The sequence below is a fragment of the Leucoraja erinacea genome, chromosome 14, assembly GCF_028641065.1.
Source record: "Leucoraja erinacea ecotype New England chromosome 14, Leri_hhj_1, whole genome shotgun sequence".
Lineage (NCBI taxonomy): Eukaryota > Metazoa > Chordata > Chondrichthyes > Rajiformes > Rajidae > Leucoraja > Leucoraja erinaceus.
In genome coordinates, this window is record NC_073390.1 from 54,485,317 (window position 1) to 54,506,397 (window position 21,081).

At 40.2% G+C, this 21,081-nt stretch overlaps 1 protein-coding gene across 1 annotated transcript in view; it reads left to right on the forward strand.

Moving 5' to 3' along the window:
• cab39 (calcium binding protein 39) overlaps positions 1 to 21,081 on the forward strand; it is a 72,970-nt gene that overhangs the window by 14,770 nt on the left and 37,119 nt on the right. The window contains exon 2 of the mRNA XM_055646434.1: positions 18,267 to 18,400. Coding sequence (XP_055502409.1) covers positions 18,287 to 18,400 — 114 coding nt within the window. The 5' untranslated portion in view covers positions 18,267 to 18,286. The remainder of the gene's footprint in view (positions 1 to 18,266; positions 18,401 to 21,081) is intronic.

Sequence of the window (21,081 nt, forward strand, 5' to 3'; positions counted from 1 at the left end):
TTCCAATCTTTAAAATTAATCTTTAGTCAAGCCAACAGTCTGAAGAAGGATCTCGACCCGAAGCGTCACCTATCCATTTCCTCCAGAGATGCTGCCTGACCTGCTGAGTTACTCCAGTGTTTTGTGTCTATCTTAAGTCAGCCAAGTTATTTTCAGTAATAAAAATAGATCTGATCTATTAAAGGCCTCACAGTAAAACCTTCTGGAAGTTATTCCATTTTGGATGGACAAGACAGCTGAGGGGCAATGCATTTTTACTTTTAGTAACATATTTTCAATAGTAAGCTATTCAATCGCAGCCAGTCTTGTTTCTTTGTCACTTGTACTAATTTAGCACCCTTGCTAATGCCTTCAGTTTGTTCACCTAAACCAATGTGAGTTTACTTGATTAATAGACCATCTGAGAACATGATCACTAGGAGGAAGGAACACCTAGTATTCAGCTCAGCCATTTACTGCAAGATGCTATTAATCCATGGCCAAAATTGTCCATGTTTCAATGCATTTGATATGTAAGGAAGCTCTATCAGACAGTGAGTTGCATTTTAAATGTGTAGAATAGGTGACTGAACTTTCTGTAATGTTGGTTTCTTTTCAATCTTAAAACAGCTATTTTCTCCGTTGGGTTCCCTAGTCAGCATGGCCTGCGGAACTGTAAAGACTATGACTTTTTAACATATTTAATGCTGAACTAAGGTCTAATAATAGTGTACTGTGTTTGGTTGTATTGTGCATAAGATGGTGAAACTAACTAATAGATTCAAACAAAATGCACTGAGATGGAAAATTACCTTCAAAACATGAACAGGATATTTGACTTTTTAAAAGTTGCCATTGAAGTTATAAATAATTTTCCTTCATAAGGTTCAGTTCTGTGTGTTTTAAGAAAATAATTGGACTGTTTATTGACTCGTGGTGGAAATACAAATGTGATAAATGGAATTGTAATCATTGAAAAGGAAGAAAGAGGAACATAAGCAATGTCCCAATGGTTTGGCAGACATCCTTGTGTTACTTTGTCACAGAAGTAAGTATTTTTACACAAATTGTTCAATCTGCATTATTTTGTAGTGCAGTTCATGTTCCAATTTATTTGTTGGAGTTTAGAAATACAAATTAATCACCTTTTCCATTTCGAGAGGAATAGATTGGGTAAACATATAGTCTTTTGCCCAGAGTAGGGGAATAGAGAGCCAGAGGACATAGGTTTAAGGTGGGGGGGAGCTGGAATAGGAACCTGAGGGGTAACATTTTTATATAAAGGGTGGTGGTTGTATAGATCGAGCTGCCGGAGGAGGTAGATGAAATGGGTACTATTGCAAATTTAAAAAAACATTTAGACAGGTACAGAGAGAGAATAAGTTAGAAAGATATGGGCCAAACCCAGGCAGGTGTGACTAGTGTCGATGGTGTGGGAAAGTTGGGGCGAAGGGCCTGTTTCCATGCTGTATGACTCTCTTAAAACGATGTGGTATTCAGGTACAGGTACACAGAAGCCTCATGTTTGTACATCCATGTTCCAACTCTGAACCCAAGAATCAACTGGCTGGTATTTGCAGCCTAAAATTAGGCTGAGCATCCAAACTTATGATGTAGTTTAATTTTTACAGAGACATATTTGAACTAAAATTAAAACGATTCATACGCAACTCTGTGGTCAACCAAATGTTCCCTAGGGTCGTGCAATTTCTGACACTTTCATTGCAAGGCATTCCACTGTTGAGTACTTGGCTGTGACCCAAGACGACTTTTATTTACCTTATCTAGTCATTTAAAGTTGACAAACTTGCATAGAATGCTATTTTTAGTTCTGATTTGCTCATATCAGTTAAAATAAAATTAACTGCTCTGTCATACCATGGTTTCGAATATAATCTATGAATTAAAATTCACAAAAGTTGAAGGAAAATGCCAAGAGATTCATAAGTGCATAACTTAATTCTCCTCCTATCATGTCTACTCTCATTCAATCATTGCTGATCCATCTCTCCCTCCTAACCCTATTTGCAATACTTGGATTTTCACAAAAAATAGTCTCAAAAAAAATTGAAAGTGATGCGGTGTAGTTGGCTCAAACAAAATGATCCGACTAAAACAAGACACAAGTTGGCTGTGGTGTATTTGGAAACTAGATTTAGAAAAATATTCTAATATTGGAGAAGGAAAGAGATGGAAACAACGACTTGGCTATACTAACGCTTGATACTGAAAAAGCATTTGACCAGTTTGAATGGCCATACCTATTCGAGCTCATCAAGAGATTTAACTTTGGATACAACTTTTTGGAATGGATTAAGCTTCTGTATAAAAATCGGACAGCACAAATTCTCACCAACCAAACACTCTCATCTCCCTTTAATTTGTTCAGGGGAACAAGACAGGGCTGCCCCCTATCAGCATTAATATTTGCCCTTGCTATAGAACCTTTTTGCTCTGAGTATTCGATTAGATCCACGTATTCATGGTTACGACACGATAGAGACTACAAATAAAATATCTTTGTACGCGAATGATATCCTCCTGTACATAACAGAACATCAAACCACTATTCCAGCGATACTGGAAAAAATTAACCTGTTTGGTACATTTCATACCAGTTCATACCATCACCTTAGATACTTTGGAGAATTTTCCTTTCAGAGTAACAACAGATAAATTGACCTATCTAGGGATTGAGGTTACAAAGTGTTACTCTTCCCTTCGACTGGCCAATTTCCTTTCCTTATTAGAAAACCTAAAAAGCAAAATCCAATTCTGGAAAACTCTTCCAATTTCCTTACTCGGAAGAGTGAATAGGGAGGTTGCATGAAAGGTCACTGGGTCATAGAGCTCGACGCACGGAGCCGCTAAATCCAACTGGAAAACATCCGTCACTTCTGGTATATGTTATTAATGCTAGAAACGCGTACATTCCTACCTGTTAAAAACCGCCAAAATGTTGAATTTTTGCGCTGAAAAAAATTGTGGGAGTCGGGGTAAGTGGGAGAGAAACATAGAAACATAGACAATAGGTGCAGGAGTAGGCCATTCGGCCCTTCGAGCCTGCACCACCATTCAATATGATCATGGCTGATCATCCAACTCAGTTTACTGTACCTGCCTTCTCTCCATACCCCCTGATCCCTTTAGCCACAAGGGCCACATCTAACTCCCTCTTAAATATAGCCAATGAACTGGCCTCGACTACCTTCTGCGGGAGAGAATTCCAGAGATTCACCACTCTCTGTGTGAAAAATGTTTTCCTCATCTCGGTGCTAAAAGATTTCCCCCTTATCCTTAAACTGTGACCCCTTGTTCTGGACTTCCCCAACATCGGGAACAATCTTCCTGCATCTAGCCTGTCCAACCCCTTAAGAATTTTGTAAGTTTCTATAAATCCCCCCTCAATCTTCTAAATTCTAGCGAGTACAAGCCGAGTCTATCCAGTCTTTCTTCATATGAAAGTCCTGACATCCCAGGAATCAGTCTGGTGAACCTTCTCTGTACTCCCTCTATGGCAAGAATGTCTTTCCTCGGATTAGGAGATCAAAGGAATCAAGAAAAAACACAAATAATGCCTTACCGTTGATGAAATGCAGTGAGCAAACAGCCAATGTTCACCAAGCACTCTGGCTGTTGTTGTCCCTTCAGCTCTCGCTTCTATCTACCGTCATTTCTCCTTACTTTTGGAATTCTGAAGTAGGCTAAATGTCTCACACGCTTATCCCGATTTCCATAATTATTTACAGCGCAAAAATTGACAATTTCAGCGGGTTTTAACGGGCCCGCTACGCTGGAAACAATGGTCAGTGCCTACCTGCAGTACATCGCGTGTAATCCATTTGGAGTAGCGTAGCAACAGTACGGGTCATGGGTCAAGACCCAACTGCCGTGAAACCTCCCTATACCATTAAATTGATCTTCTTACCCCAGCTACTATATCTAATTCAGAACATTCCTATTTCTCTTACCAAAACATTTTTTAAGAGATTAGATTCGATAATAATACCTTTCTTGTGGAATTACAAAACTCATAGGAAACAAAGATCAGCTCTACAAATCAAAAACTACGGGCGGGCTTGCTCTTCCAAATTTCAGATTATACTACTGGGCCTCTGCCATCAAGTCCTTTGCTTTCTGGCTTCACACCTCAAACATCCCTCTGAACTGGCTAAAAATAGAACAAGAAGATTGTCACCCATACTCAATAGGACCACAGTGAGTAAAGAATTCCAAGTATTATTAGTAAAAAGGTATTAGTGAAACTAAAATTCTTATTGGTGAAATTAATAGAGCTGCTTAGATACATAGATAATAGGTGCAGGAGTAGGCCATTTGGCCCTTTGAGCCAGCACCACTATTCAATGTGATCATGGCTGATCATCCATGTTCCTGCCTTCTCCCCATATCCCTTGATTCCGCAAGCCCTAAAAGCTCTATCGAACTTTTGAATGCATCCAGTTAATCGGCCTCCACTGCCTTCTGTGTCAGAGAATTCCATGAATTCACAACTCTGTGTGAAAAAGTTTTTCTTCATTGCAGTTCTAAATGACCTGCCCCTTATTCTTAAGCTAATGTAAATCTCCAGGGTCTGATTTCTTGCACCCTAGGCATTTGAAGGTGGTGAATATGGAGAAACAGTGTGTACTGGTTGTCTTCAATCAATATTCCAGAGATCATTTAGTTTGGTTTATAGTTACATGTACCGAGGTACAATGAAAAGCTTTTTTGTTGAGTGCTACACAGTCAGTGGAGAGACAATACAAGATTACAATCAAGCTGTCCACAATGTACAAATACAGGATAAATGGAATGGTACCCACAGATTGAACAGTAACAAATATAATAGAGGGTGGGGGAGAGAAATTGGGGGACTGTGGGCCAGTGAGTCTGGAATGGGGGAAAATGCTGGGATTACTCTGAAATGTTTAATGGTATACTATAAAATATTGACATAATAGGATTGACAAGAGTCAGCATGGATATATGAAATGGAAATGATGTTTAGCAAATCAGTTCGTCTCTTGAGGTTTACATTAGCAGACTAAAAGAGAGCACGGTTGTGGATAGGCAAATTTGGACATTCAGGAGGCCTTTTATAAGGTACTATGTTCAAGCTGAATTTTTAAAACAAAACAAGAACATTATGTTGGGCATTATATCCTGCCATGAATTGCGAATTGATATAAAATACTGAGCAGTGGCCTCTTAATTGCTTGCAGGAAACGGAAACTACAAACAGCTCATTTTCTATTTGGGAGACAGTGACTAGTGGAGTGTCAAAGGGATGGGTGCTGGGCCTCAGCTGTTCACGAGCTACTTCAGGGATTGGATGTGGAGTTCAAGTACAATTTATCAATGTTTGCCGATGTGCAGACGATGTGGGCTGTGAGGCAGCTGCACAGGAGCACCTGGGGGATATAGGCAGGCTAAACAGGGCTCTCACTACTTTTTTTTCTTGTTGCCAGCCGGTTGCCAAATGACAGTTTAGGTGGTCATTTAAGACGGCTTACATGACGCGTGCGATAATGTGCTCGGACGAAGTGCGTAGTTACCATTCGGAATTATGCTCAATGAAGCATTCACATATTATTTCTGCTAAATAAGGTCACAAACTAAACATATTCACCAATCAAGACATGATATATACCACAATGACATGCAGCAAAATTATAATACAATATCTCAACTCTTTTTACACGTTGCAATGAATGCAATTTCTATTATTTCTTTCCACTTTGCAAACAAAAATGTGATTGGATTATTCAGTGTATGATCAACCAGTGTCAATAAATCCTGGACCATGATAACATATATCCTTAACCATGCACACTACAGATTGATGCAGGCATGTTTTCTGTGACGGACCGAAAATGATCATGACATGGTCATAGCATGGGTCGTCATTGCTATTGGTACAGAAACACTCTCACTTCCCACATTTATCCACAACAAAATATACAGGTTGCAAGGAAATTTCTAAAGGCATTTTATGATCATAGCTATTAAAACCGACTGTACCCATCTGACAGGTTAAACATTACACTAACTGACAAGAGACGGCCAAAGGACATAACTGCAGCAAATGTTCTTTTGGTAATATGTTTAAAGGTGTCAAAACGCCACATTACCGACCATTCAGATTAGATGTATGTGGCAATGAAGATACCCAGTTTGTACACACCAGATTAAAAAAAAAAAATTGATAAACGCTGTTTCCACCATTCCCACTTCAGAATTAACGTTAAAATTTCAACTGAAATATCTCCCGACCAAATTTGTGATGTATATGACTGACTGTAGAAGTAAAACCTGGATAAATCCAACGAATAGTTGTGAATGTTGCTCATGAAATAACAGTACTGATACTTCATATTAAGAGCATTGATTTGCCGTTAAAATGAATTCTGTAATAACCTGTCAACGGTAGCAGTGACAATCGAACACTGCGGTTTTAATGCTTCACGTGTTCACAATTTAATTAATCCATCTTTATGGATTAAAACAAATAATAACATTGGCAATTAAAACATTTGATTGCATTTTGTTATCAAACATAGTTAATGTTCGCTCTAAAGACATTTGGGGGGAGGGGGGTGAATCAGTGCGGGATGGATAGATGGCGGGGGGGGGGGGGGGGGGGGGGGGTTTGTGAAGGCAATTGGTGCAGAATCGGCTAATAAAATCAGACAACGTGCACTTTAGTAAAAATCACATGTGATTTTTTTTTTTCTCTATTATGAATCTAAAATTGTGGAGTGCAGAGGTAAATAAATGATGGGTCTTTGTCGCAAACATTATGGAGAGCACTGTAATTATAAAGGTGCCAGATATGGACCAGGGTATTGCCTCCAGTGCCTTCAAAGTAGGCTGCAATATCAATGAGTGCTGATCCCTGCAACACCATCATTGAGCCATGGGCCTTTAAGGTCAAGATAAAACTGCACTTTTAAAATGTTTGAGTTGACTGAGTGGACTGTACTGGAGTACAATGAGTGGTTGAGACATCACACTTGGGGAATGTTATTGGTCATTTGAAGGGTCATGGCTTTATGGAATGATACCTGAATTTAGTGTTAATTTACAAGGGGAGATTAAAAAATATGGGGCAATGGTCAGCTGCAGTCACACTGAACTCAGCATTTGGGAGCAAGAAAGGAGAATTGGCTGTCGGAGGTTAAATGGGTACAAACTTGAGAGAACATATGTGTTTGGAGAGGGATTAGAAGCGAGAGACAGGAGAATAATACAGATTAATTTTGGGAGGAAGGTGGAGCAATTGCATATGAACTACCCTAGTCAGTAATCTGGAAGAGACTTTGTATTGGTTTATATTTGGTGTCAATAGTTTAGATGAAAGCATGGTGGGAAATTCGAATAAACTGGCTGCTCATAAAATGGAGTTAATCCAGCAATATAATGGAAATGGCTGTCAATAACTATTCCATGTAACATGATTTGATGTTATTTTTCCTGTAAGACTTCAGTTATCTTGTGTTTTCTGAGAATTGCCATGCATATCTCTAAGTGATTCACTTCTTCATTCAAGTGTACCCACAATAATTTTTCCAGTTAATTTATAAATACACATTTTGTGCAAGTGTTTTATTACAAATATAGATACCGGTAATTCTGAAGGGAATACATCAACTTCTAAACTAGTAAATTTCTAGGCTTCCACGGGTCTCTCTCTGGGAAGTATTAAGTAACTGATAGAAACAGAGACATAGAAACATAGGAAATAGGTGCAGGAGTAGGCCATTCGGCCCTTCGAGCCTGCACAGCCATTCAATATGATCATGGATGACCATCCAACTCGGTATCCTGTACCTGCCTTCTCTCCATACCCCCTGATACCTTTAGCCACAAGGGCCACATCTAACTCCCTCTTAAATATAGCCAATCTCAGTCCTAAAAGATTTCCCCCTTATCCTTAAACTGTGACCCCTTGCTCTGGACTTCCCCAACATCGGGAACAATCTTCCTGCATCTAGCCTGCCCAACCCCTTAAGAATTTTGTAATTTTCTACAAGATCTCCTCTCAATCTTCTAAATTCTAGTGAGTACATGCCGAGTCTATCCAGTCTTTCTTCATATGAAAGTCCTGACATCTCAGGAATCAGTCTGGTGAACCTTCTCTGTACTCCCTCTATGGCAAGAATGTCCTTCCTCAGATTAGGAGACGGAAACTGTACGCAATACTCCAGGTGTGGTCTCACCAAGACCCTGTACAACTGCAGTAGAACCTCCCTGCTCCTATACTCAAATCCTTTTGCTATGAATGCTAACATACCATGCCATGATCATATTGAATGGTGGTGCAGGCTCGAAGGGCCGAATGGCCTACTCTTGCACCTATTTTCTATGTTTCTATGTACATCTGTCACCTGGTTCCATTACTAAACTTCATGGAGTCCAACAGCAGAGGTTAGTAGTGGTGGAATTCCCCTGCATTATGTCAGTGAATTTGCTTCTTCTATACTCAGCTGGCAATACTTTGTGCAAGGTTGAAGTCCCAACTCATTTAGATGTGAATTTACAACCTGCTGATTAGGAGAGAGATTTTTAATTTTGTAATGTTTTAATCTGCTTTTAAAATTAAAGCATCTGGTATATGAATGTCTTAAATGTTGGAGGCATTTAAAATGTTTTTATTTAAAGGCCTCGCAACTTTGAATGTGTAGAGGTGTGAAAGAAGTCTGCAGATACCAAATTGAATTCGAGTTAACTGGGAAAAGGAACATGATCTGATCATTTGGATGAAAAATGTATCAATTTAATCCAAGGAAATGCATTCAAGGAGGTACAAGGGTGGAAGAAAACTGATAGGATATTGTTGTGGGGTTGGGTTCTATACATTTTAATGTCTTTTTCACTGCAGTCTTTACAATTCTTAAAGATTGCAGTGCAGGTCAATAACGTGAGTGAAATTCAATACTGAATTCTTTCCCAATTATTCTGTCAGGAATGAATGTAAGTATTGAGCATGAGACTCTCCGATCATCTGAAACTATCATAGCTTGCCTACTGTGTAGAGTATGGAGCAATATGATTGCATTGGTAATATGTGGATGAGGTTTGAGGTGTTGCCAGTTTTAGATGATTGGAGAGTGAAGCTCTTTGGCTAAAGAGAGACTTTAGTGCCATTTAGTGCCAGAAGGTGAAATCCACATCTCCACTTTATTTCCACTCCCAATCATTCATTCCATGGATGTAGAATTACAAATAAAGTTGAATCCTTAACATTGTAATAAGTATTGTAAATAAAGTATTGGTGAAGAGCATGACCTGCAGGGCTACAGACCACTTGCTGCAATGTGGGATGAGGCTGGATAGCTCTTTTTATTGAAAAGCACAAATTAGGTGAATGGGCACCTTCTATTGTAAATGTTTCTGGATTTCTTCACGTTCAATGTGCTTTGCTGAAGGGAAGATAATGTTAAGAGCTTACTCTAAGAAATAGTTCTCGGAAGATAGTCATATGTTGGAAAGGGGTAGAACAGATTGAGGTATTATGGGCAGGAAGTTCCTAAAGCTGTGGTTTTTACGTGTTGTGCTTGTGAAAATGGAGCAGAGGAAGCTGGGGGAGGGAGAAAACCACCAGTGCAGAAGAACATCAGAGGTGGCATAGTCTGGAGAAGATTGAGAACAGTGTGAATTTTAAATCTATCTGTCTAACCTGTTTATCTCCCCCCCACACCACTCATTTTCAATGATGTTGGGAGTATCGGGATTGCTGCAAAAAGGTTTGAGTGTATCTTTGAACAATTTGCCTTTTTCACTGTTAATGCATCCATACTAGGCTGTGGTCCGAGCATCAAAAATGTGTCTAGAAATCAACTTTCGTGACCCATGTCTCGGAACTACGTGAAATTTTGCACAGATTTAGATAAAATAGAATTGAGAAGGAAGTTGGTGCCAAAAGTTGCACATTTATTAATTAAACTAATTAGAAAATAAAATCGAAAAAGTAAGCGCCATCTAGTGTCCAATGCCCACATTACGCCATGGGGAGCCTATTTCCGTGTTGCAATCTATTTAAACCATATATTATTATACCATGTGACGTGAATATGACTGTAATATATAATTATAAAATGAATGACTGTAATATAAATAATAAAATGAATATCATTATGAGTGTGTATTTTGAATGAGACTGCCGCAGAGGTCCCACTCCTGTACCAGCCTAATTAAGGGGTGAAGGCAGTTCATGTGGGTTCCCCCGTTTATTGAACCCCACTGACTGCCAGTGTGCAGAGTGGGGGTCACGGCCATAGTGGGACTGGGGTAGTGCCAGGCTGGGGGAAGGCTAAGGCATCTTCCACTGACAGGAAAATGCCTAACCCTAACTCGCCCCCTTCCAGAGTTGCCCACGGCTGGAGCTGGAGCTGGTTTGGGACCGGCTGCGGGCTCCGTACGTGTGGCCCAGCAGCATGTCCACCTCGGCCAGCATGCCCTTCTGGATCACCGTGGTGATGATGGTGGGGAGCAGCACTGCTATGCACGCTGCCCAGGCCGCCTTCAGCACCCACATAGCGCCGGTTCCGTCAGTCCGCCCGCTCGCGGCAACACCAGCCTTCCGACCACTCGCAGCACCCACCAGAGGCCCAGCCCGACCGACTGCTCTCACCACTCACCGCAGGCCCGGCCCAACTCTCACAACCCACCGGTGGCCCGACAGCCCGACCAATCCTCCACAGCATCTATCGGCCTACCGACAAACCCGACTGACTGACCCTAATCCTAACCCTAGCTCTACATTTGTTATTTATCATTTTTATTTAACAGTTCACATCATAACTTTATAAAGATAAATCAATTACAAAACAAAATGATCAGCAAGGTGAGCATTACCTTCATTCCTTTGAAACCTTGTTATTGTTTAGATGTAATTAGGAGGCAGCCGTGATCCTAGGGTCCTCGCTGCCCAGCGACCATAAAACAAAGTGCGGGATTGGTCAATTTGTGTCCAACCTCAATGTCAAACGTGCATTGATAGGGCAATTACTACTTGGAAAATTTGAGGTTTTTCTCATATTTTTTTAAAATGTGCAGGTTTTGGTTTTGACGAGTTTCAGGTATGATTTATATAATATTTTCACACAATATGTTAAAAATCCAGGTAGTTCTGTGAGTTGGGTCACGAACTTGAACAAGAAAGCTCCTTGGCCCACAGCCTATACCAAAATGTAGTATTTCCCATGTTTAAGAAGGAACTGCAGATGCTGGAAAATCGAAGGTAAACAAATGTTGGAGAAACTCAGCGGGTGAGGCAGCATCTGTGGAGCGAAGGAAATAGGCAAAGTTTCGGGTCAAAACCCTTCTTCAGGGTTTCGACCTGAAGAAGGGTTTCGACCCGAAATGTTGCCTATTTCCTTTGTTCCATAGATGCTGCCTCACCCACTGAGTTTCTCCAGCATTTTTGTTTACCTGTAGTATTTCCCATTCCAATTTTAATTGGGTTCTAGAAGATAGACACAAAAAGCAGGAGTAACTCAGCAGGACAGGCAGCATCTCTGGAGAGAAGTAATGGGTGACGTTTCGGGTCGAGACCCTTCTTCAGACTCGGTTGGGTTGGTCTCTATACATTTTAATGTCATTTAACTAAAGAATAGTGTTTTATAACTACAATTATGGTGTTGGATCTTGTCTTTTGTTCTGTACTCTCATGTTTTACTTTAGATCAGTTCATTGCCAACTTTGAAATAATTTGAGTCCCCAGTCTGATCATAAATGAATTCAACGAGGCAACTAAATTATTTCCCTCTCCTGAGAAAATGACAACTGTTCTCAGATTACTGCATTTTCAAATATGAATAAGCCCTATTCTTTGTCTTGAGCAGCACAGGCAATGAAAGCTCATCCTCTTGGCCTTGATATACATTGTCTGCATTTCTAGATTATTGGCAGCACTAAATCATTTGTTATCTTAACTTGGAAACCTAAGACAAGTTATATTGTGCCTAGTTCTGTGCCAGTTTTGCTTGAATATATAATCTTCGAAGTCTGCAAATTTTATTATAATTTGGGGTTGTCAATTAGAACCCACCAACTATTTAGCATTGTGGCTCTGATGGCCTTGTTTAATTGTATGCTGTCATTCTAGTTTAAAAAATTGTTGCATGCACACTGAATCCAAACGCTCAATATTTATTTAAAAAGCCATCCACCATTCTTGGCAAAGGGGAGCTGGTTCTCCTCATTCTCATTCTGCTTTTCATCTTATATTCATTTGTAAGATGTGTGCAATGTAGATTATGGTCCCCACCTTATCATTAAGAATATCTCGATGAGTATCTAAATGCGTTTCTTCTTGAGCTGATTTATGACCGTAACTCAGTGCATCTATCTGCTTTTGCCCCAGTGTAGTTTTTTTTTACAAAAACTTTCAAGCTCCGATTTAAAATTGACGATTAACCTCTCGTCAATTGCCACTTATGGAAGAACTTTTCAAACATATTCCACTTTGCATGCAAGCTATCTTGCATAACTTTTGAAGGCTTGGCTATAATTTTTGGCCATTGTCTCCAGATCCTTTGAACGTTTCAAATATATAGATTTGTTTCATCCATCAATTCTTCTGAGTCTTAAACTTAGATCAAATCACCCTTTTGCCATCCAAATCCTACGGAAACTGATTCAAATTGATATTTTTCATAAATCATAGTTCGCCTTTGGTGTTAAGTACAAAATGTTGTTCTGTGTGCTATCCAAATCACACCATACATAAGTACATCTGGTAGTACAGCAGAGAAAATGAACAGTGCAAAATAGAGCTATGGAGAGGGTGCAAATAAAAAATGTACAAGCACCACAATGCGTTAGGTTGAAAGATCACAAATTCATCTGTAGCATATGAGAAGTTTGTCCATCAGTTTTAAAAACAGCACCAAAGAAACTGTTCGAGAATCTCTTGTGTGCTTTTAGGTTTTTGTAAATTTACCCAATGGAAGATGGGTAAAGAGAATGATTGGGTGCGAGTGATGCTTCATTATGTTGGCTGCTTTCCCGAGAGGTGTGATGTCAATGGAGAGGGTAGTCTGGTTGATGTGACCAAGTGGGCTGCATTCACTACTTTTTCATTTCCCGAGGAGGGAAAACCACTGGTGCAAAGAAAGACACTTCAGAAGCACTGATGTGGAAAGTGTCACCATCCAAGCAGATATAACAGCTACACAAAAACCTGCTGTCCTTAGAGGGAACAGAGTTTGAATGTGCTGAGGCAATACTGAAACCGTTATTCTACTATGTTGCTGAAATGCTTAGGCTAATATGGCTTTTTGATGTAATAACAAGAAACTGCAGATGCTGTTTTATACCAAAGATAGACACTAAATGCTGGAATAACTCAGCGGGTCAGGCAGCATCCCAGGAGCAAATGCATAGGAGACGTTTTGTTTGAAGAAGGTTCAAAGGTTATTTTAATGGTCACATACACCTAGGTGTAGTGAAATGCTTCTTGCCATGCAGCACATAAAGAAAGAATACAGACATAATAGTAATAAAGACATTTAAACATAAAAACATCCCCCCACAATGTTTCCCATTATGAGGGAAGGCACAATGTCCAGTCCCCCTTCCCAGTTCACCCATAGTCGAGCCAATTGAGGCCTCCACAGTTGCCTCCACGGAGGCCCGATGTTCCAGGCCGTTCTGCCGGGTGATGTTGCTCCGGCGTTGGGAGAGTCCTCACAGCGGCTTTGGACACCTGGAACGGCTGCTTCCGTACTGGAGGCCCCGGCTTCCGAAGCCAACAGGGCCGCGCCGGTTGGAGCTCCACAACTGGCAATCTCGCTGAGAGATCCCAGGCTCCCGGTGAAAAGTCAGCGCTGCCGCCCGCAGCTCCGCGATGTTTTTATCGGCGTTCTCAGCTCACTGGAGTTCCAGCGCAGCGACCCGGGCAAGACATCGCCCGCTCCGCGATAGCGCTCCAGCACTGTGCCGCTGCCGAAGCCGAGGTTCTGGGCGGTCCCCAACCGGAAACGCCGCTCCAGGCCCGCTGGTAGGCCGCGAGGACGGGTCGACGGTGCAGCCCGGAGAAAAGCTGCCTCTCCGACCAGGTAGGGACCCTAGAAAAGCAGTTTTTCCCCCTTCCCCCCCCCCCCCCCCCCCCCCCCACATAAAAAGACTAGAACTCCAGACAAAAAACTCAACTAACTAAAAATAAAAAAGAGAGAAAAAACGGACAGCTGCAGGCTGGGCAGCCATACCATACAGGACAGCGCCCCCTAGGAAGGGTCCCATACCATACAAGACGGCGCCCCCATACCATACAGGACAGCGCCCCCTAGGAAGGGTCCCATACCATACAAGACGGCGCCCCCATACCATACAGGACAGCGCCCCCCTAGGAAGGGTCCCGAACTGAAACGTCACCTATTGCTTTTTAATATTTATATGTAACCTACCCCCCCCAATATTGATTTTATATTATTGACAAACTTGAATGGTTGGATTTCTACACCATTTGTCATTAAATGCTATCCCAACACAGACTGAGGTAGAAAATCTGCCCTAGGTTGAGCAGCTAGAAATGCAATTAGTTTCCTAATCAGGCCCCCTAATCAATACCTTCAGTTTCATGACCAAACACTTCATTTTGCTGTATCTTTTGGAATTTGTCGCAAGTGCGTTTCGAAGGTTGATGGAATACCTTTACCCCTTGGCCACCTTGTCGAAAAGAAGGCAATCGGGTTTATCTTTGCACTTAAATCTATACCAGCATTTTATATTCCCATTTTCTAATTTCTCTTCATTTACAGCATTACATCAGTTTATAAAGAATGTACATAGTACCCGACCACCCACTCTTTCCTTGTGCAATCATCTTGAAATCTCATGCTAGTTTATGCAACTCTTTTTCTTTCCAGCTCTTTGTTCTATTATCTATTGTTTTAATCTCCCCATTGCCAGTGCCCATTACATTTTGCCGTTATGTATAATTTATCTTTTGATTCCACGTTTACTTCTGTTCTTGGTAAATGGAATTCTTAATTCACATATATCACTCATTGTGTTTGAAGAGGTGACACAGATCTTGCATCAGTTTTCCCCCAACAATGTTCCTGCAGATTATTGTGCTTTTGTGTAGACCGAAAATCGTCACTGTAGATAACAATAAAAACTGTTGGAGGAACTTTATTGCTAAGAAAAGGTTCACCTGAGTGATGAATGCAGTGGTGAAATTGAACCGTTTGAACCTTTGTTCAAATAAAGGGCCCTCGCACCATTTTATGTGCAGATGGATGTGTGAAGAGACTGGATGTCCTTCATGAAGCTAATTGTGGCCTAGGGACTGTTGAAGTGTGAGAGGGCATCAGAGATGTTAAAGGTTTGATGGACTAATTAAGGGGAAGAACGAATTGAGGAGGATGGGGGAAACATTCTAGATGATAAGAACAACCTAATGCAATGGTCTGAAGAAGGGTCTTGACCCGAAACATCACCCATTCCCTCTCTCCAGAGATGCTGCCTGTCCCTGTAACGTTGCCTATTTCCTTCGCTCCATAGATGCTGCTGCACCCGCTGAGTTTCTCCAGCACTTTTGTCTACCTTTGATTTTCCAGCATCTGCAGTTCCTTCTTAAACATGCTGCCTGACCCGCTAAGTTTTGTGTCTACAGTGCAAACTAGCATCTGCAGTTGCTTCCTACACTAAAACAATGGATTTTCTTTGATAAATATACTATGCAGTGGAACTCCAGCATCTGCAGTCTCTTGTATCTTCAGATTACTTGATACAATATTTAATGATTCACTGCCCAGTTATATATGCCCAGCGGCAGTGGCCACGGCGCAGAGGGAGAATAAGAAGGGATGAGACAAAGACTTAAGACTTTTGCCTTCCACCACAGTGAGGAGATGCCTGGTGAACTCACTGTGGTGGATGTTAATTTGTGTTTATTGTGTGTTTTGTCATTTTTGCTATATGTAGGACTGCAAGGCAACAAAATTTTGTTCAGACTGCAAGGTCTGAATGACAATAAAGGCTACTTGTTACTTGTTACTATAAACAAATGGCAATGTGCCAAGTTATACAAAAATACTTAACACTACTGGCAATGAAAAGTATGGAATAAGAAAGTGACTTTCTACATCTTAGGGAGAAAGTTATGAATTTAAAGCAAACCGCGTTATCATACGAATATGAAGTTACTGAAAACATTGAGGTGATTATATTTAAATATTTGCTTACTGTATATGATCATTCCTCATTGGGAGGAGGCCGTGACTTAAAAATTACAGCTCTTATACAAATACAGTAGCACAGCGCCAGAGAAAAACCCGGGTTCAATCCTGACTATGGGTGCTGTCTGTATGGAGATTGTACGTTCCCCTCGTGACCTGCGCGGGCTTTCTCAGAGATATTTAGTTTCCTCCCACACTCCAAATATGTAAAGGTTTGTAGGTTAATTGGCTTGGTATAAATTGTCTCTAGTGTGTGTAGGATAGTGTTAATGTTCCGGGATCGTTGGTCAGTGCCGACTCGGTGGGCCGATGGGCCTATTTCCCCGCTGTATCTGTAAAATAAACTGAACTAAATACATAATAAGTGAGGTTGATCTTTTGAGTTTCATAGATTCGAGTCTCTTCTGGATAATGTGGTTATGGAAAACCCTCTGATCCCTATCTTTCTGAACTAAATTGGTCTACTGATCCCAATCTAAATGAAAGTTAAAATTCTTTGTTGCAGGCTGGACTAATTAATGTATTTATCATTTGGAGCACTGAGTGTCTATTGGAACTTGCACATTTGTTAATTGTCAAACTTGGTCCTCGTGCTTTTTCTCTAGCCACATTAACCACTTATCACTACTACAGTTTGCATGCAGCTGCCACAGTAATACACTAATTAGGATTTTTGGGTCAATTATGCTCCAGATTTGTACACTCTTAACATCACTGCGCATGCCCAACAACACTGCCTATTACTCAGGTTTTTATTCATCATTAAAAAATATATCTGGCTACATTGGAGTCTCAATGAACTATTACTGTTATTGAATCTAAATGTTATTTTCATTTTTTTTAAATCGGACTGTTTTGTTACTTGAAATGTAATGTAAATTGCACCATTTTTGCACGTGCATTTGCAAAGAACCTTAAGTTTTGTGTTCATCATACATAAGATTTTACAAGTTGCAACTGAATAGTTTGAAAAAGCATATGAATGGATGTTTACAATTTACAATCGGGGAGGACGTTAAAAAAATAATTGATTCTCCTTATGGGGAGAAGTCCAAAAGCGATAAGAATTATGTTAAACTATACATTGAGCTCGGCAAATTCGCCCTTGAAGGATTCACAAATCATTATCCAAAAATTTGAGATATTGACTAAAATTTACGTGCTTACAATTTATGTGGAAAAATAGTAAATACAATCTTATTTTAATGATACAGCTTTGCCTAATAAAACATGCAATATGGACTGTTTGCTGGGAATGCAACCCACCTTCCATTACACGAGTTCCCCTTTTAACTCGCAAGAAATAGTGTTTTGTGGAGATCAGCTTAGTCAACAATTAGATATAATTTAACTGACTGTGTCATTGATTCATTAAGGTGTATGGTTCTTGGATCTCTGAAATAATATGGATCATTATATGCTGCCAGTTAGGCAGCTGAAGAACCGTTTGCATATTACGACTGCACTTCTTTTCTTTTTAAATACAAGTAATTCTGTGATAATGTGATTACGATCAGTTATGTTCCTAAGACATCGTGTTATAGAAAATCGCATTTAGAAGAACAATTGTGTCAATGGGGAAAAGTGGGTTAGGTGCGTATTTCATCCCCTGCAGAAACTTCAGAAAGAATCATTTTAATTTTTGTTTCTGCAAGCTAAGTATATTACATAGTTGAATAGAGTGAATGTTTGTCATTTTCAATGGGCACCTGAGGCTAATAAGACACATGAGTCTTAGGGACAATGGTGTTACATATGATTACATAGAAACAGTTTTCTCTCCCTTAGACAGCTTTTTCTCCACTTGTCAATTTCCAAAGTAACTTTTAAATAGTTCTTTAGTTTCCGATTAAAATCATGTTACAACCAATTCAGTCCATGTAATCCAAATGAGATTTTCTAATTCATCAATCACCAACCAATTCTCAGAATGGAAACACATGTTATAGTATAACTATCTATAGTTCTTCTGTATATTAACTGGCGGGCAAATTCCTATTTTAAAGGTAAGATTTTGTTGATATCCATGCAAAATCCTCAAATGTGTACAGTATTTATTCATAGTTTTCTGAAATTGTTTTTGCCTTTCATTCGCAGGTGGAAAAGTCGGGTTCACAATGCCATTTCCATTTGGCAAGTCACATAAGTCTCCAGCAGACATTGTGAAAAATCTGAAGGAAAGCATGGCAGTATTAGAAAAACAAGATATTTCTGACAAAAAGGCAGAAAAGGTATAGTATGGTCAAAATTGATTCATTTTTTGATTAATTTCAGAATTACTTTGTTTACTAATTTTTTCCAATGACATTTTATACATAATATACATAAAATTGAGCTTCAAAGGTAGAAAACTGAAGTTGTGAAAGTCATTTGATATTCGAAGAAACAAAGCCCTTGCTTGCATTAATGCTTTACATTTGCAATTTTGGAATTGCAATTATTATACATGACATTCCAGAGGAGTAATCAAGCTTCTGCAACTCTGAGATATTTTGGACATATGTGTGCAAGATTTGTATACTCATTCTTTAGGAAGCATTAATTCGCTTTGAACTGAATGCATCAATATGGTGACATCTTTGTCAGACATCCATGGAAAATAGGGGTCTCAATTAGTCAAGTATGTTGGTTCACCAAGCGCTAAATATGTAGTAGTGCAGTAATAAAATATTATGCAATACAGCACACTCTATTCTGTATGCAGGAAATTAAATGACACTAAATATTTCACATATCATTGTAGAACTGCTTGCATTTTCACCTAATACTACAGATTTAGCATTCATAGCAAAAGGATTTGAGTATAAGAGCAGCGAGGTTTGCAGTTGTGCAGGGTCTTGGTGAGACCACACCTGGAGTATTGTCTACAGTTTTGGTCTCCTAATCTGAGGAAAGACATTCTTGATTATTCCCGATGTTGGGTAAGTCCAGAACAAGGGGTTACAGTTTAAGGGTAAGGGGGAAATCTTTTAGGACCGAGATGAGAAAAACATTTTTTACATAGAGAGTGGTAAATCTGTGGAATTCTCTGCCATAGAAGGTAGTTGAGGCCAGTTCATTGGCTATATTTAAGAGGGAGTTAGATGTGGCCCTTGCGGCTAAAGGGATCAGGGGCTATGGAGAGAAGGCAGGTACAGGATACTGAGTTGGATGATCAGCCATGATCATATTGAATGGCGGTGCAGGCTTGAAGGGCCGAATGGCCTACTCCTGCACCTATTGTCTATGTTTCTATTACATTCAGTAATTTAATGTTTGTGTACTGCTATAATTAAGGCAGCTTTGGCTCGAGAGGAATCTACACCATTTGTTGGTGAAAATGTAGAGCAGAAGCTTTTTTCAAAAGCTTGAAGTATATTAAGCTATTTTTGCAGAATGTTCTTGTGGACTTACAGTAGCATCACTTGGAGAATAACTGGATATTTTCTTATCAAATTTCTATGAATGGTTCCAGTGATGTGAATGTAGATGTGAATGTATTGCCATGTTTGAATTTGGCCACAGATTTTGTTTTCGCATCAACAGTTTTGTTTGACATCACGATCAAGTTCATACTTCAAGGTTGATTACTTGGCAGTCAGGGGTACAGTGTGTTTGCCCTCGGGTGGACAGCCATGTTGCAGTTATAAACAACATTTCCATTATAAAATGGGCATACTCTGCATCTACATATCAATTCAGGCAGCACCTGTGGAAAGCGGAGGGTATTATTATATCAAGGACTTGTGAAAACGGTAAAAGGCCATTGGTGAGTTCTTCTCGCCACAGATGCTCCCATTTTGTCATTCCTATTTCCAGCATCAATGGTATAATGCGGTTTGAATGTTGCATCTGTTATTTATTATTTGATGGGTTGATGTTTGCAGTGAGAGCCAGCATTCAAACGTATAGGATCACATAATTCTCAGTCCCAGATAATTAGAGCACTCCTGGTGAAACAATTCATTTTGCATTTGATTGTCTGTACATTGTCCAGAGGAGTAAAGTTGGCCAGTACTGGCAAGCATTGATTTAGTATGTATTTCTCATTCCAGTGACAGTATGCTTTGCAGAATTTTACTGGGAATCCACACGTTAGGTGTGAATGCTAGAGGCCCAACCAAATGTATTCTCCTTAGTCATTGAGAATGTTGCTATTGCAGAATTGTTCAGAGTATTTTGTGTGATAGCATTTCCATTCCAGCTAGCTTTGGGATCAACAGCAATTGATTCAGTTCAATTTTCAAATGAAAATTTGTAATGGGTTAAGCTGCAGAGCACAAATCTGATGGCTGGTATCTTGGCTATGGATGACGAATGGCTGATGTAGGCAGCAGGAACCCATTCATTTGAATGGTATCAATGAACATGATTTTAAGCTTTGTAAGTGGTTTCGTCAATTCTTTTTACTTCGTTTTCAATTTCTTTTAGCGAATTCAAAAAATAAACTTTCATTTATTTGAACTAATTTTTAATGGCGAGATTTAAAATTGTTCAAAGGTCTTCAACCACCATGAGCTATCTAAAGACAATCAAAGCATTTAAGAGGTGAAGCCAGATGATCCATTGCCTAAAGCACAGTTAGCACAGACCTTGAACTTTATTCGAGGTGCTGAGCCACAAGTGGTAAAGGGCCTGTCCCACTTATGCGACCTTGGCTCGCAAATTATGCGACCTCGTGGTAGCTTGATGCTTATGGGCACCGTATGGCCGTGTGGGGCCGGTCCCACTTAGAAGCGCGGAGTTGTGCGGGGCTCCAAAATTCTTTCAGTGGCCGAAATCATTGCGCGCCAACGGCCTGTCGGCATGCAGGCGCATTGCGGTCGTACACAGCGTCTTGTCGTCGTACGCAGCGTCTTGACGGCGTACGCCTAGCGCATGGCATTGCACGATGACGTCACCGCCCGGTGTGGCGTTGCACGATGACGTCACC